The sequence below is a fragment of the Musa acuminata genome, chromosome BXJ2-3, assembly GCF_036884655.1.
Source record: "Musa acuminata AAA Group cultivar baxijiao chromosome BXJ2-3, Cavendish_Baxijiao_AAA, whole genome shotgun sequence".
In the NCBI taxonomy this organism is placed as follows: Eukaryota; Viridiplantae; Streptophyta; class Magnoliopsida; order Zingiberales; family Musaceae; genus Musa; species Musa acuminata.
Window position 1 is genome coordinate 43,083,965 of NC_088340.1, and position 14,708 is coordinate 43,098,672.

At 43.5% G+C, this 14,708-nt stretch overlaps 2 protein-coding genes across 3 annotated transcripts; both read left to right on the forward strand.

Annotated features, from left to right (window-relative positions):
* Window positions 1–1,783: 1,783 nt before the first annotated feature.
* Window positions 1,784–6,519, forward strand: LOC135608454 (calcium-dependent protein kinase 20-like). The gene is made up of 8 exons (XM_065101357.1): window positions 1,784–2,660; window positions 3,404–3,527; window positions 3,757–3,900; window positions 4,096–4,248; window positions 4,666–4,781; window positions 4,970–5,137; window positions 5,552–5,782; window positions 6,067–6,519. Exons 1-8 carry the CDS (start codon window positions 2,157–2,159, stop codon window positions 6,202–6,204), a joined length of 1,578 nt encoding a protein of 525 aa, XP_064957429.1. The 5' UTR covers window positions 1,784–2,156; the 3' UTR covers window positions 6,205–6,519.
* Window positions 6,520–10,375: 3,856 nt separating this feature from the next.
* On the forward strand, window positions 10,376–14,062 carry LOC103979883 (zinc finger CCCH domain-containing protein 24-like). 2 transcript variants are annotated; one of them, XM_009396121.3, is made up of 2 exons: window positions 10,376–10,641; window positions 11,142–14,062. In XM_009396121.3, the coding sequence occupies exons 1-2, from the start codon at window positions 10,545–10,547 to the stop codon at window positions 13,382–13,384; spliced, it is 2,340 nt and encodes a 779-aa protein (XP_009394396.2). In that variant the 5' UTR covers window positions 10,376–10,544; the 3' UTR covers window positions 13,385–14,062. The 2 variants fall into 2 exon arrangements, with proteins under 2 accessions (XP_009394396.2, XP_009394397.2); XM_009396122.3 differs by having other exon boundaries at window positions 10,382–10,702.
* The last annotated feature ends 646 nt before the right edge of the window (window positions 14,063–14,708 follow it).

Consider the following 14,708-nt stretch of genomic DNA (forward strand, 5'->3'; position numbering starts at 1 on the left):
AGTTAGTGGCTCGTCTTTGTACACTAGATGGTAACTCCTAGGTCGGGACTCTCGTGGCTCGAGGGTGGTTGCTTTGTCGGGTGATTCCCGACTTTGACCCCTCCAACGAGCAAGTCAGTAATTGTTTTTCTCTTTTTGTCCTCCCCCCTAGTCGGATGCCGACCAGGGGCTTTTATACTATTGTACAAGGGTCGGTCATACGCGGGTTTGACGTGATGACCAATCCTCGAGGGATGAGATGGTACCTTTATGCGGTTGTGCGTCCTAGAACGCTGTCTCAAGCTTCCAGGATGGAACATACCAAATAACGTCTTGATATAAATTATGACTTGACGTGTGGGGGTGCTCCCACTCGGTTGTAACGTGGTGTGACATCGATTGTGACGTGTCTTGGACTCAAAATATACCTTATCAATATTGATCTCATTTATCTTATGAATCATTAGATAATGGATCAACGTGCAAAAAGGAATCCTTTGTAGATCAATTATTTTTAATTAATCTATGATAAATTAGTATTAAAAATTTCAATAATTGACATTCTATCTGATGATACCATCATATTTGTTAGAGTTTATTATTTAGAGTCTCTTTTTATTATTGATAATCACTTTACTATTTATAAACTTTTTTTTAAAATTAATAAAAATATTATTTTACTATTTATAATTTCTCTAATCCTGATTTTATCCTCTCTCTTTTTCTTCTTCCCTACATCCTTGCGATCGTCGTCTACACATCCTATCGTGCTCTCATATAGCTAGCTAGTTGTTGCCCCCACAGCCAACACTCCTTATTGTGTGATCATTAATCGTTGCCTTCCAACCCACGCTTTGATCCCAGCTCATCACATCATTGATATTGTCTTTTTCTGAGGAGGGGTGAGGAAGAAGAAGAAAAAAACAAGAAGATATTTATGTTCATTTAATAAATAATAATTTTTAATAATATTATATATATATATATATATATATTTTAAAAAATATAGATTATAAAATAGTAAAAAGGGGATTGTAAATAATAACCTCCTATTTATTTTATTTTTTTATTTGAATGAAAATATCCATGGTTTTTTTACTAAAATGATTTAATCACATATGCTATTCAAAAAATTAATTATTAATTATCATAAAAAATAAAAAAAAATAAAAAATAGTAGTTAATGATTGGTATTTTTTAATTTAATAATAATAATTATGAATTTTTTAAATAATATATATGATCAAATCATTTAATTAAAAGTATGAAGATATTTTTATCCAAGTGAACACAAGTAGTGACTTGTGAAGACTCTTTTCAATAAAATATTCAAAATTATATTTATTTAAATTATATATATATATATATTAATTATCATAAAAATTAAGAAAAAATAAAATAAAAAATAGTAGTTAATGATTGGTTTTTTTAATTTTATATATATATATATATATATATATATATATATATATATATATATATATATATATATATATATATATATATATATATATTGGCTCTCAAAATCTCCGTTTACTATTGCAAGGAGGAAGAGAAAGAGCAACGGAGACGAAATCTTTGACCTTCTCTTCCGGTGTCGTCGGGTTGTTCAAACCTCTTTGAGTTCACTTGCATTCCCCATTTACACCGTCTCTTCTCTAACGTCGGGGTTCACACAGCTCACAGGCATTTCGTTTGACTCACCCACATAACAACAATCGTTCCTTTTTGCCCGCCGCTCTGTCTGGGTTGGGAGAATTGAAGAGAGAGAGAGAGAGAGAGTGGCGGGGGGGTGGGAGGGGGAGGGCAGAAGATAAAGAGAGGAGGTCTCGTTTTTGGTAGCTAAATTTAGAAGAAGCACCGCGGGAAGTTGTAGAGAGATTGAGAGGAAAGTTTTCGCCTCTCAATCTTCCGTCTTTGTTCTTTTTCCTCTCTAATTTGTAGAGAGATTGAGAGGAAAGAGTTTGTGATTTTATGAGGCCTTTCGTATTCCAATACTTTATTCTTACATCTTCCAATCCTCCCAATTCTTTCCCTTGACGGGTTTCTATCTTTTATTGGTAAAAAAGATCAAGTTTTGGAGGTCCCAAAAATTTTCGTTTCATGTTCCTTTCGGTTAATCTCTGACGAAAACCTTGAAAAGATTGGATCTTGATCGGAAAATCAAGTAAATTCTAATGGGGAATTGCTACGCCGCTCCCATTGATCGCGAGAAGAAGGCGACGACGAAGAAGAAGAAGGATAAGAAGTCCAATCCTTTCTCCCTCGATTACCGCCGTGGAGGCACACCCCGCCTCGTCGTCCTCAAAGATCCCACCGGCCGGGACATCGGTAGCCGATACGATCTGGGTCAGGAGCTCGGACGCGGGGAATTCGGCGTCACCTACCTCTGTACTGACAAGGCCACGGGCGAGCTCTTCGCCTGCAAGTCGATCTCCAAGAAGAAGCTGCGGACTGTCGTGGACGTCGAGGACGTGAGGCGGGAGGTGGAGATCATGAGGCATTTGCCGACCCACCCCAACATCGTGAGCCTTAAGGACACCTACGAGGACGAAGGCGCGGTCCACCTCGTCATGGAACTATGCGAAGGAGGGGAGCTGTTCGATCGGATTGTTGCGAGGGGGCATTACACGGAACGAGCAGCCGCCATGGTCATCCGAACAATTGTTGAAGTAGTGCAGGTGATGCCCATTTCTTTACCAGACACAGATGGATGGCTGTTATCATTTCCTATTCTTTTGTGGTTACTAAGTTCATGTATATTCTTGCTTTTTCGTGGATAGATGTTGGAAGTTAGGATCGAGTATGACCTGATGCTGGTAGGATTAGAATCTGGATCTCTGGTGGAAGTATAATCTTCTGCTGAAAACCGATATTTTTTCTGTTCAATTTCTCTATAGAAAAAGTTATTTTCATTTTGTTTCCTCCATGAAAGTATGTGGTATCAATTGGATGTTCAAGCATTCTGAAAAAGGTGATTTTTGGATCTTTCTCGACTAACATTTCAAAAACCCAAGGAGTATATTTGTATATCCTTCCATTGTGAAACTTGTTAGGACACTTGCACATTCTTCTATTGCTGTGAAGGCCATATCGACTAATATAATTTTGTTGCTTACTGTACCTTTTTTTATGTTGTACAATTGTTTCTCACTTTTGCAGTACTTTAATCTCCAAGTTGATCTTTGCCATTGCCTTTTTTCAGGGACATCGTCACCATTTTGATGTATGAACTGTGATATCATGTTAATGACTGTTCCCTCTTTGCACCTGGATCTGTCAAGATTGTTTAGTTCTTGGCATGACAGGAAATTATGCTGTTCTTACATTTATCATATTGCTTCAAGCTGGATTTGAGTGTTGCCTGCCTAGACATTTGCTGAATTAGATAATGTGCTGACATGCTTGCTTGATGTCACAACAGAATTGCCACACGCATGGAGTGATGCACCGAGATCTCAAGCCTGAGAACTTCTTGTTTGCAAACAAAAAGGAAAATGCCCCTCTGAAAGCAATTGATTTTGGGTTGTCTGTATTTTTTAAACCAGGTAGGTTGTAATTATAATACTATAAAGACAATTTTTTAATCTTAGTCTATAATATTTGTCCAGTTACTAAATTTTAACTTGAAGAATTAAGGTACCTGTCAATCCTTGAGTGGCTGGAATATGATGAAAATTCATTTTCTAGTCATACTACTTAATGGAGCAGTAGGCATCAGTGTTTGTAGGTATTTTCATGAATTCTGACTCGCTAGTTCTTTCTTTCACTATGCAGGTGAGCGCTTTACTGAGATAGTTGGAAGTCCTTATTACATGGCTCCGGAGGTTTTAAAGCGAAATTATGGCCCAGAAGTTGATGTCTGGAGTGCAGGAGTCATCCTGTACATCCTGCTTTGTGGTATACCACCATTTTGGGCAGGTAGTTTCTTTCCTTGGAAGGCTGCAGAGAAAGAACGTCCACGATGGACGTTCTCTAGATGCAGTTTGATATTAGATACTTTTAGATGCCTTATAATTCAACTATCAAAAGACGAACTGTTTTCAGCTATAGTTTACCCTGTCTGATATTATCTTTAGCATATCCTGATAATCTAGCATCTAATGCTTTTCCCAGAAACGGAACAAGGCATTGCACAGGCAATTATTCGTTCTGTTGTCGATTTTAAAAGAGAACCATGGCCTAAAGTTTCTGATACTGCCAAAGACCTTGTTAAGCAGATGTTAGATCCAGATCCTAAAAGACGTTTGACGGCTCAGGAAGTGCTGGGTAAATCTTCAACACCTACTTGTTCTTCAAGCTCAGTGGCTTTCTATCTAACTAAATTATATTTGCTTTGCTGAAAATGTGAAGACTTCAAAATTGTGGTATCAAAATATGATCATCTGTAGTAAATCATCCTTGATTGTTTCTAATTAGTTTCATCAAGAGTGCAATGGTGAATGCTGAAAACAAAGTTATCGACTTCCTCATACGACTAAATATCACATTAGCATTTCATTTCATTTTTTCCTTCTGAAGGATGTTGTGCATAATATTAATTTACTGTTTGCTTCAGATTTAGACCGTACCATCTACTGCTTTTGTTGTCTTCTGGATTTTATCTGCTGATGTCTACATCTGAAGTAACTAATATGCTCTGCGCTTTTCATTCTCAAATTTTTTCTCTTACAATTTGCATTGCAGATCACCCATGGCTGCAAAATGCCAAGAAGGCTCCCAATGTCAATCTCGGTGAAACTGTTCGTGCAAGGCTTCAGCAATTTTCGGTGATGAACAAACTTAAAAAGAGAGCTCTTAGGGTAAGAATCTGTTGCCTTCTTGAGCGGATTTCTTATCCTGTTAGCACATCAGGAAAAGCGATGTTCTTATGGTTGTGTTTATTGCAAACTTTTCATGTTTTACAAGATCAGGATCTGCTACATTTTTATATTCTTCATGCTCTGGCAGAATTTAGGTTTAACACATTTCTAAATCATCACTGCTGCAGGTGGTGGCTGAACATTTATCCATGGAGGAGGTTGCTGACATAAAGGATATGTTTGACAAGTTGGATATAAACAAAAAAGGGCAGTTGACACTTGAGGATTTAAAATATGGTTTGCATAAGCTTGGTCACCAGATGGCTGATGAAGATGTTAAGATACTAATGGAAGCAGTGAGTTTCCCCCTGTCCATTTAGTTTTCCATTACAATACTGATTTGTCATGAAGGTAACTTCATGATTATTCAAAGTTTTCCTTGTACAAAGATCTCCTATTATGAGATCTTAAGGGCATGAAAATGTGTTCATAATGTCAGTATTTCATTTTTCTTTCTTAGAATTCTTAGATAGACTGAACATTTACAGTCACCACCAATTCTGATCCCATGAATAACTTGGAAATGGAAGCTAAAATGTGCATTCAATAATTTTAAGTCTGGGTCACATTCTGGATATATGGTTTAGCCAAATCAAGATGTTTCTGCAAACTCAGATTTTTTCTATTATGTCCAAGGATAATCTAAAAAAATTGCACGTCTAACTTGAAAAGTTACTGTTTCTGTCCTAAATTTAGCATCTTCATGACAGGCTGATGTTGATGGAAATGGCACCTTGGACTATGGCGAATTTGTTGCCATCTCGATCCACCTCAAAAAGATTGGGAACGATGAGCACCTACACAAGGCCTTTCAATACTTTGATCAAAACAAGAGTGGATACATAGAAATCGAAGAGCTCAGGGATTGCTTAGCTGATGACATAGGTCCAAATCATGAAGAAGTGATTAATGCCATCATTTGTGATGTAGACACAGACAAGGTCAGTTTCCGACTTATATGGTAGCTTCCGGTGATACATCACCTTCTACTTCTTTTGTGTTTCATCTCTTATCCTTATGATATAAAACAACTTCTCAATTTATAATTAATCAGAAGGTATGCTGCTTTGCATTATTATTTGCTTAGTGAGATTATAGAGGATATCGGTACTCCTTCGTCTAGGAAAGATAATCCCCAGACTAGAAAGCAAGCATTCTCTTGTGTAAATTGTTTTCTTCATCTCAAGACACTAAATGAGTCAAAATTTGTCTTCTCAAATCTCAGGATGGGAAAATAAGTTACGAGGAGTTTGCTACGATGATGAAGGCCGGGACAGACTGGAGGAAGGCATCGAGACAGTACTCAAGGGAGTTGTTATATAGCCTCAGCTCGAAACTGAAGAAAGATGGATCTTTGAACTGAACCGAGACACATCTGTGAACATCAAAGAAGAATATCTGTATTTGCTGGTTTGCAATATTCTTTCTCCTCGTTTGTTCCTCTACCGAAGACTTCAGCGGCTTCCGCCTATTTTCTTTCTCTGGTTTCCTTGATATGGTAAGGGTCTAAGGGGATTGCGGATGTTTGAGACTCGTGAAATGTGGATAACCAAGGCATATCACTGGGGGGGGGGGGGGTGTATGATTGTAAATGTGTATGCATTTCTAGACTGCTAAAGCAGGCACCTGATTGTAATCTTACACCTTATAATATATTCGAGTGTATCTACCCTTTGTAGATCTTGATCTTGTTCCTCTTAATCCTTCCTTCTTGAAGTCCTTGGCTTACAACTCTTTTCCAATATCTATTTTAAGCTCATAAAATGGAAAGCCTGAAACACCCTGTTTCTGTTCCAGTTCATGGTTGATGGTATTGGATTTTGTTTTTATGCTTACATGCTGCTCATAACAATTCACCTTTTTGCAAAATTGATCAACAATCTATAAATCCCCTCTGTAAATTCCATTAAGCTTATCAGTAGTTGTTCAAGGCAAGGGACATTTGCCATTATTGTTTGAGAAGCAGAATGTCTGAATCATAATCTCAGAGATTTATGAATCTTAGCCTTCAATGTGGATTAAGATATTTGATAGATGCAACCTCATCAACAATTCAAGTACAAATTGCACAGTGAGATTCAATATGGACTCTCTCCTTGCAGGAAGCCAAGCAAGTTCTTCCACATGTCCATTTCTGATTACATAATAAAGGCACAGACTTACTGTTAGCTCATTATTTACACTGCATACAGCAGATATGAGTCAGCTGCACTTAATAGCTTTTATATGACTCTGAATTGTCTATCCTGCAGTTCTCTTAGTTTTAGAGACAGATTTCTCATTTTGAAGGCACACCACATAAATGATCTTAAAGATCCACAGTGCAAATCTTTTTTTTTTGATGTGTTGAGATGATAAGGTCCTTGGGGCTGTAAATTTGAGTGAGTGGGAAAAATTCAAACCTTGTCTGTGAGTTCATAGCCATAAATGTCAACAAGAACAGAAGAGATGCTGGAGGGCTGCAGCATGAAAGGGAATCCAGTGGAATTAAGGCTGCATCAAGGATTGAAATTTAATGCTCTTGGATTCTTTTGCAGTGTTGATGGTGGTTTTGGGCTTGAAGAGAGAGAGGCAGTAGAGCAGCAGCTTGGTCTGCTAATTTAGCTGCCTGTTCTTACCCTTCCTATTTATGAGGAGGCCCTTCTTTAATAGGATGGATTGATAAGAAACATTGTTGCAGTGATTGTCTAACTGCAAGATGAAGAAACCAAGTGAGAGAGAAGACTGTCAATTCTCATGCTCAGGTTTCTAACAATGAAGAAAATAAATGGAAACATGAACATAAGACCCAAACAGAGTGTGTCTGCTATAGTTGGAACAACAAAGCAGACACCAACAATTTAGATAAAAGGATTCCTTTACTTTCTATGCAATTTTGCCTTTGTCCAGAAGAACAAAAAAAAAAAAGGAGCATCTCGAGAATCAAATGAGTATTCCAATCTCCTTTTCCATGCAACAAGTGCCATGGATGGATGCCACTGCTTTCTTCTCCTTCAAAGGTCTCAGGAGAGTCATCACACATGAGGTGAGCACCACCAACTCCCTCTTCTCTCGGGCGCATGACATCCTCGTCATCAGCGACGACAGCCACCATATTTTAGCTTAGCTTTTGGATCATCGCCGTCCCCGATGATCCCGCCTCGAGGACAGCTCCAGGTCGCTTTCTCCTGCACATCACAAGGGAATACTTGGCGACATGGATGAGATCCGAAAGCTTGGCCTGTTAATTCTAGCCACTGCTTTCTCATGTGATGCTGCTGCAAAGGCGTGGAGAGTGATTCCAGGGATGAGCGAGGCACGACATGTTCCGGGGACTTCCATCACCGTCACTCGAGGAAGAATCTTTTGGACAGCACTGTTCATGGAAGCCCGTATGATACTGGTTTCCATGATCTAAACATTGCACTGCTCTCTCATTTATTGCAGACGAAGGAATTGCGAGCCACCAGACCGTAATAAATGAGAGAATTTTTCGACTCCTCAGCTAAAAATAAACCTCCTTTCCCATTCTTCTCATCCTCCTTCCGTCGTCTTCTCATCTTTCATATCTCCGTCTCCTTCCCTCTGCTATCTCTTTCTCCTCCACTTATTTTTCGTCCTCTTTCTCGTAGTTTAATTTCGAACAGCTCAAAAATTACTGATGCGATTTGTTTCACAAGCATTTTCTTATCAGTAACAAAAGCATCTCAAGATCAGAACGAATACAAAGGAAGAAATTTGATGACATGCAAACACAATCATGCATCAACTTGACGTATAAGGCGATGGAGAAAGGAAGAAATTTGAGGCCTACAAACTTCATGTCATTTTGCATTACAACATCAACTTCCTTCCTTCCTTCCTTCCTGCGGGCATTAATGGATCGCATAACTCCATGGCCGTCGACGTCCCAATGACTCGGAAAGGGGCAGTGGGAGTGGGGGAGGGTGTGGCAGCCTTGGAAACAAAGCAAGAAGACCTGAGAGAGTTAGAAAGGGAATCGGTGGGGCCCGATTGCTGAGGAAAGAGAAGACCACTTAACACCTCCTTTGTTTTCTCCCGCGTGGACGACTAAGGTCACGTTGATTGGATCCCACACCATCGATTACCGTGTGGTGATTCCATCAACGGGGAAGCCGTGCCCGTGCCCGTGCCCGTGCCGTGGGCCACGGCGGAGTTAAAATCCGGGTGAAAGCGGAGCGCGCGCACCATTTTTGTCTTGTCCTGGTAAACGTTTGGGTCATAACGCGGCTTCCAATCGCTGTCCGGGTAACGAAAGCGGGTAGGTCCACAATGGTGTCGTTCATATTGGCTTTTCGTACGAAGTGACGCCCAACCCCGCGTACCGACGCGGTCCTTCCCACCACGACCCGCACCTCTCTTTGATTGGCCTGACGGTGGGTGGACCCCAGCTCGCGTCGCGCGGTGCCTCTCAGGGTTATCCATGCTAAAACGGTTTCGCGGAGATCAACGGTCTCGATCGAGGGGATCTCCATCCACGCCGGTCGATGATATCGAGGGCGGAGGCCGCCGACTCCACGGCCTCGTTGCTCCTGCGGAGCAGTTTAGCGACTGGTACACGGGCGTGGGCCACGGTATGCACCTCGCCGAGGAAGCTGAAGTACGAAATGACCAAACTACCCCTCCTTCGCATTCGAGAGCTGGCTTGTGCGGTGAGAATAAAAAGGTAATTTCGATGAATTACGAAGGTAAACGACGAGGAAAACGAAGTAGCCATCGACGGAGACTTCGAGAACGACGATATTTTTACCCACCGATTTCGTAAGTTGCACCCGTCCCACGTTTCGTTCCACCGACCGCCGTCGGTGCGCTCTGAGGCGCGCGAAGAGTAAGGATATCGACGTTGTCACTTCGCCCACGTCCTCTCTCGTCGCACACGAGACGGGCAGACAGAGTTCCGAGTTCTCTTGTCCTCACCGCATGCGTTTTATATGCGGTAAGCGGGCTCGAGCCGTTGGATCGTGGAGTCGGTGATCTCGATGCGACTTCGACGGCGGATGATCCACCGCATATGTGAGGGCACCACTTGGCTTTCGGAGTACTTTCACGTCGACCGGATTTGACCGCACTTCTGAGGTCGATTTGATTTGGGGGGCCTCGGGTCCGGTACGGCACCCGATTCGCGGACTCCACCGCGGATTCCAATCGAGCAGAGGCGCCCTCGATCCACGGAAGGGAACCATCCGGTGACCGGCCCCACGTACCCACCCGGTTCTTCCCCCCCGCCCCCACCTTCCGCGGTTGCACCGGCTCGGTCGGTCACCCGGCGTTTGAATTCCACGAAAAGATCCTTTGGCTACTGGCTCGTAGATTACCCGACTCTACACCGTCCGTCATTGTGGGTTCCATTTTGTCCTCGAATCACAAAGCAGGTGGTCGGGACGGGCACGACCAGATCGTTTTACTGATGCTAGGGTCTGCTTGCATTTGGGTCAAATTTCAAGTGCGTTTCATTTCGAACTGGGTAAAAAATGGGGGAAGATAAATCTCTCACGCAGAGGGCATAAATAAATGACTGAAATTTGGCTGTCATTTGGGCAAGCGTTTCATTTTGTTTTCGTTTGGGGTGCACCTGATACCCGAAGACCTCTCTCCTCTCTCCTCTCTCCCTTGGTGGGCTTCGTCTGCCTCCTACCTGGGATCGGCGAGCTCTCGGTAAATCAGCGACGGTGACGTGCGAGGTGCGCCGAGCTATCCTGCTGGATGGCCGATCTCTCCATGAGCTCACGGTGTTTGCTGCCGCCTGCTGGTTCTACTCCTAGGATAGCTGAAGGATCCGGCGGTCTCGAGCCCATCCGCGGTGCGTCGACTCTGGTTTCGACTGCTTCGTAGCTGATTTCGCTCGTCAGCGGACGTAATCTGTGGGTTTTCTCAGACGTCTCATGCGTCATTTTCGGATGTTCAATCTGATTTTGTTGACTTCAGCGATGATTTCTAAGAAATGATGAGGTTTTCTCCGTCGCGTTTTGGTTCTTTTAGGATTATTTCGGCTAGATGGGATGGCAAAGGCTAGATTATTCCGGTTGCTTTTAATTTGGATTGTTCCTTCAAATTTGTGGCCAGGTTTGACAGTATAATATTTGCTGGCTGCTATTTCGCTGTTTTTGAAGTCGTGCAAAAGTCTTGAACTTTCGTGATTCCTCTTCATCTCTGGTGTTCAAAAGTGCACCATATCGTAGTGCTGACCACATAATTTCCCTAACTATTCTTCAGAGTCTTTCATTTGTATCGATTTTAAACAATCTGAAGTAGCCAAAATGAGATTTTGTTGATTCTTCTCATCGATCTGTACGTTTCCAGGCCTAGTTCCGGCAGATCGCAGCATGTGCGGTGGTCCGGGCCGCTTGAAGTCCTCAGCTTCGTCTTCGTTGTCGCCGTCTCCAACCTCACAGGAAGAACATCAGCAACGCTCTCTCGCCGCAGGAATGAGTCGACTGACCGTAGAGATCGACTCTTTCTCCTTGAGCCTTCTGGATCTCGCCGCTAACAACGATGTGGGCGCCTTACGGCTGTTTCTGGACCGCGACCCGTCGGCCGTGGACGAGGTTGGTCTCTGGTACGGCCGAAGGAAGGGCTCCAACCGCATGGTCCTGGAGCAGCGGACTCCCTTGATGGTGGCGGCCACTTACGGCAGCCTCGACGTCCTCAAGCTCATCGTGTCCCTGCCCTCTGTGGATGTCAACCGTGTCGCCGGACTCGATAGCACCACCGCTCTCCACTGCGCTGCTTCCGGTGGATCTTTGGAAGCTGTTGATGCTGTGAAGATGCTCCTTGCGGCCGGTGCCGATCCCGCTTTGGTGGATGCAAACGGAAACCGCCCTGCCGATGCTATCGTGGTGCCTCCCAAGTTGCCTGATTTGAAGACTGGCCTTGAACAACTTCTTGGAAGGAGCACAAATGCGTCGGGTGGCTCAGATAACCACCACCACCCTCTTCGCGTGATGACCAGTTCGCCGAACTCCATTTCGCCGCCGCTTTCTTTGTCCCCTGATGAAGAAGGGTCGCCGTTGTCCAACTCGACTTCCTCCCCTCCGATGGCGAAGTTCCCTGACCTTCCTCCGGTGGTCGTGTCCGAGAAGAAGGAATATCCAGTGGACCCATCTCTCCCGGACATCAAGAACAGCATCTACTCCACAGATGAGTTCCGCATGTTCTCGTTTAAGATCCGCCCGTGTTCTCGGGCATACTCCCATGACTGGACCGAGTGCCCCTTCGTCCATCCGGGTGAGAATGCCCGCCGGCGTGACCCCAGGAAATACCACTACAGCTGCGTCCCGTGCCCTGACTTCCGGAAGGGGGCCTGTCGGAGGGGAGACATGTGCGAGTATGCACATGGGGTGTTCGAGTGTTGGCTTCACCCGGCACAATATCGCACGAGGCTCTGCAAGGACGGGACGGGCTGCTCTCGCAGGGTCTGTTTCTTTGCGCACACGAACGAGGAGCTTCGTCCGCTTTATGTGTCTACTGGCTCGGCTGTGCCCTCTCCCCGGTCATCCTCTGCTGCAATGGAGATGGCTGCAGCGATGGGGCTCATGCCTGGGTCACCATCCTCGGTCTCTGCTGTTATGTCACCTTTTACACCGCCCATGTCACCGTCAGCTAATGGCCTTGGCCACTCTTCAGCGTCTTGGCCGCAGCCAAATGTGCCTACATTGACTCTACCTGCAAGCAATCTTCACTCAAGCAGGCTGCGCTCGTCTCTCAGTGCAAGGGACATGCCAGTGGATGACCTCTCAGTAATCTCTGAGTTTGATACCCAACAGCTACTTAGTGACCTGTGCTACTCCCGTCCAAGTTCATCTGCAGGGAATCGGTCCATCAGAACCAAAACCTTGACTCCTTCAAACCTTGATGACCTTTTTTCGTCTGAGATAGCCTCATCACCAAGGTATAATTCTGACCAGGGTAGTATTTTTTCTCCATCTCACAGGACCGCTGTATTCAATCAGTTCCAGCAGCAGCAGAGCCTCCTCTCTCCAATCAACACAAATGTGTTCCCCCCGAAGGCTGTCGATGCTCAACATCTGCCTGCCCATTCACCTCTCTTACAGGCCTCGCTCAATGTCTCTTCTCCTGGACTCATGTCTCCACGAAGTGTTGAACCTGTTTCTCCAATGAGTTCGCGCCTAGCGATGTTAACCCAGAGGGAGAGGCAGCAGCAGTCACTCCGAAGCCTGAGCTCTCGTGATCTTGGTCCCATTTCATCTCCGATCGTAGGTTCTCCTGTTAACTCATCGTGGTCGAAGTGGGCGTCTCCTTCTGGTGTTCCTGATTGGGGAGTTAACAGTGAAGAACTGGGACGTCTTAGGCGATCGTCTTCCTTTGAGTTGCGAGGAAATGGGGAGGAACCTGATCTTTCATGGGTACACTCACTGGTGAGGGAATCGCCAACTGAGAAAGTGGTATCTGTTGCCACGGCTCCTACCGGTCCTACTGGTGGTGCTGAGTGTTTGAATTCAAACGTTGAGATGGATGGGCATGAACAAGCTGCGGTACTTGGTGCATGGCTTGAACAGATGCAGCTCGATCAGATAGTAACCTAGGGGAAACTGGAATTGTCACTATGATGTTAGATGGGAGGTATTTGGTAGTAGATCAGTAGCTAACTAGATTCAGTAAACAATATTTTTTGGTTAGTTGGGTGGTAAAGAAGGGAAAGAAGCAGGAAGGAGTAATTGCAGAGATTCATTTCTTCAAAAACAGATTTATTGTTACTTCAAAGAGTTCCCTCAGTTCAAAATTGGATGGGGTTTATTGCTGGGGTTTATGAAGGCCTAACCCAGGTGAACTGCCTTCCAATATTTTGAACCTTTTGCTTCCTTTTTGTTTTGTTTGTAATCTCTAAACTTTAGTAAATATTTGATGGTAACTAAACTTTGTTCCCGTTTAGTTGATTATAATATATTATCTTTGGATGAAATGGAACTGGGTAGATAGACAGGGAGGGGGTTGGAGTGCATGGTTTTTGGGAGTTGACCAGTTTCACTTTGCTAGGATAAAGATCTAGAAGTTTGCTCAAAGGCTTTTGTTTGGGACTTTAACAATTGCAGCTGTGGTGAATCAATGGGTGCTAAAGTTCTCTGCAGAACAATCGCAATTGCTCAAAGGCGCCTGTTGCGGAAGTTCTCTGCTTGATGTATTATTTGATCAAACATTACCAATATTTCTGTTCCATAGTTTTTTGGTATCCATACTAATTTGAACCGTAGTTATCTTCATCATATCCTTTTATGTTTGTTTACCTGTGGGGTGATATTCTCACTGATCCACATGTGCAAAGGGATGATATCTGTTTCTTTTAAAGACACATTGGAATCAGTGGTGGTGGGGCAATCTACTGAAAATTCTGAAACAGCTGGGGTTAGGATCCAGAACTTTAGTGGATGAAAATGCATCCGTCTGTTTCTATGCAATACTATAAAAATTTGACAATCAGTGGTGGTGGGGCAATCTATGCAAGGTGTGCCATCTCATCTTTATTCCTTATTTAGTGGGCATCTCTTGTGTTGGTGAATGTGGATGGATTATGACACACCTATCCATGCTACCCTGATGTGGATCCAGAACTTACATATTTGTTGTATGTTCCATTAAAAGCATTGGTGAAGTTGGTTTTGATCTTGTTTTGTTTTCTGCTGGAGTGGGTGGATGCTCAAACAAGTAGTTTTTGTGCTTGGAAGTACTTTTGTTGGACACCATGATTGGGGTGCAATTTGGAGCTGTGTTCACCAAGCTCTCTAAAGATCTCATCCACATTGTTGTTAAAGCTTATGCTTTTTCCTGACCTTGTGAATATGATAATGCTTTGGATGCCTGACTTTTTAGATTTGGATTGTGATCATGGAATATCATGAGTGGTGTTCTTGA

What these genes read in the sequence shown, in the direction of transcription:
- LOC135608454 (XM_065101357.1), top strand. Translation starts at nt 2,157, where the DNA reads ATGGGGAATTGCTACGCCGCTCCCATTGATCGCGAGAAGAAGGCGACG. An exon ending in GTCTGTATTTTTTAAACCAG is followed by an intron (nt 3,528 to 3,756) that starts GTAGGTTGTAAT and finishes TTCACTATGCAG; the next exon opens with GTGAGCGCTTTACTGAGATA. An exon ending in GTGATGTAGACACAGACAAG is followed by an intron (nt 5,783 to 6,066) that starts GTCAGTTTCCGA and finishes CTCAAATCTCAG; the next exon opens with GATGGGAAAATAAGTTACGA.
- LOC103979883 (XM_009396121.3), top strand. Translation starts at nt 10,545, where the DNA reads ATGGCCGATCTCTCCATGAGCTCACGGTGTTTGCTGCCGCCTGCTGGT. An exon ending in CGGTCTCGAGCCCATCCGCG is followed by an intron (nt 10,642 to 11,141) that starts GTGCGTCGACTC and finishes GTACGTTTCCAG; the next exon opens with GCCTAGTTCCGGCAGATCGC.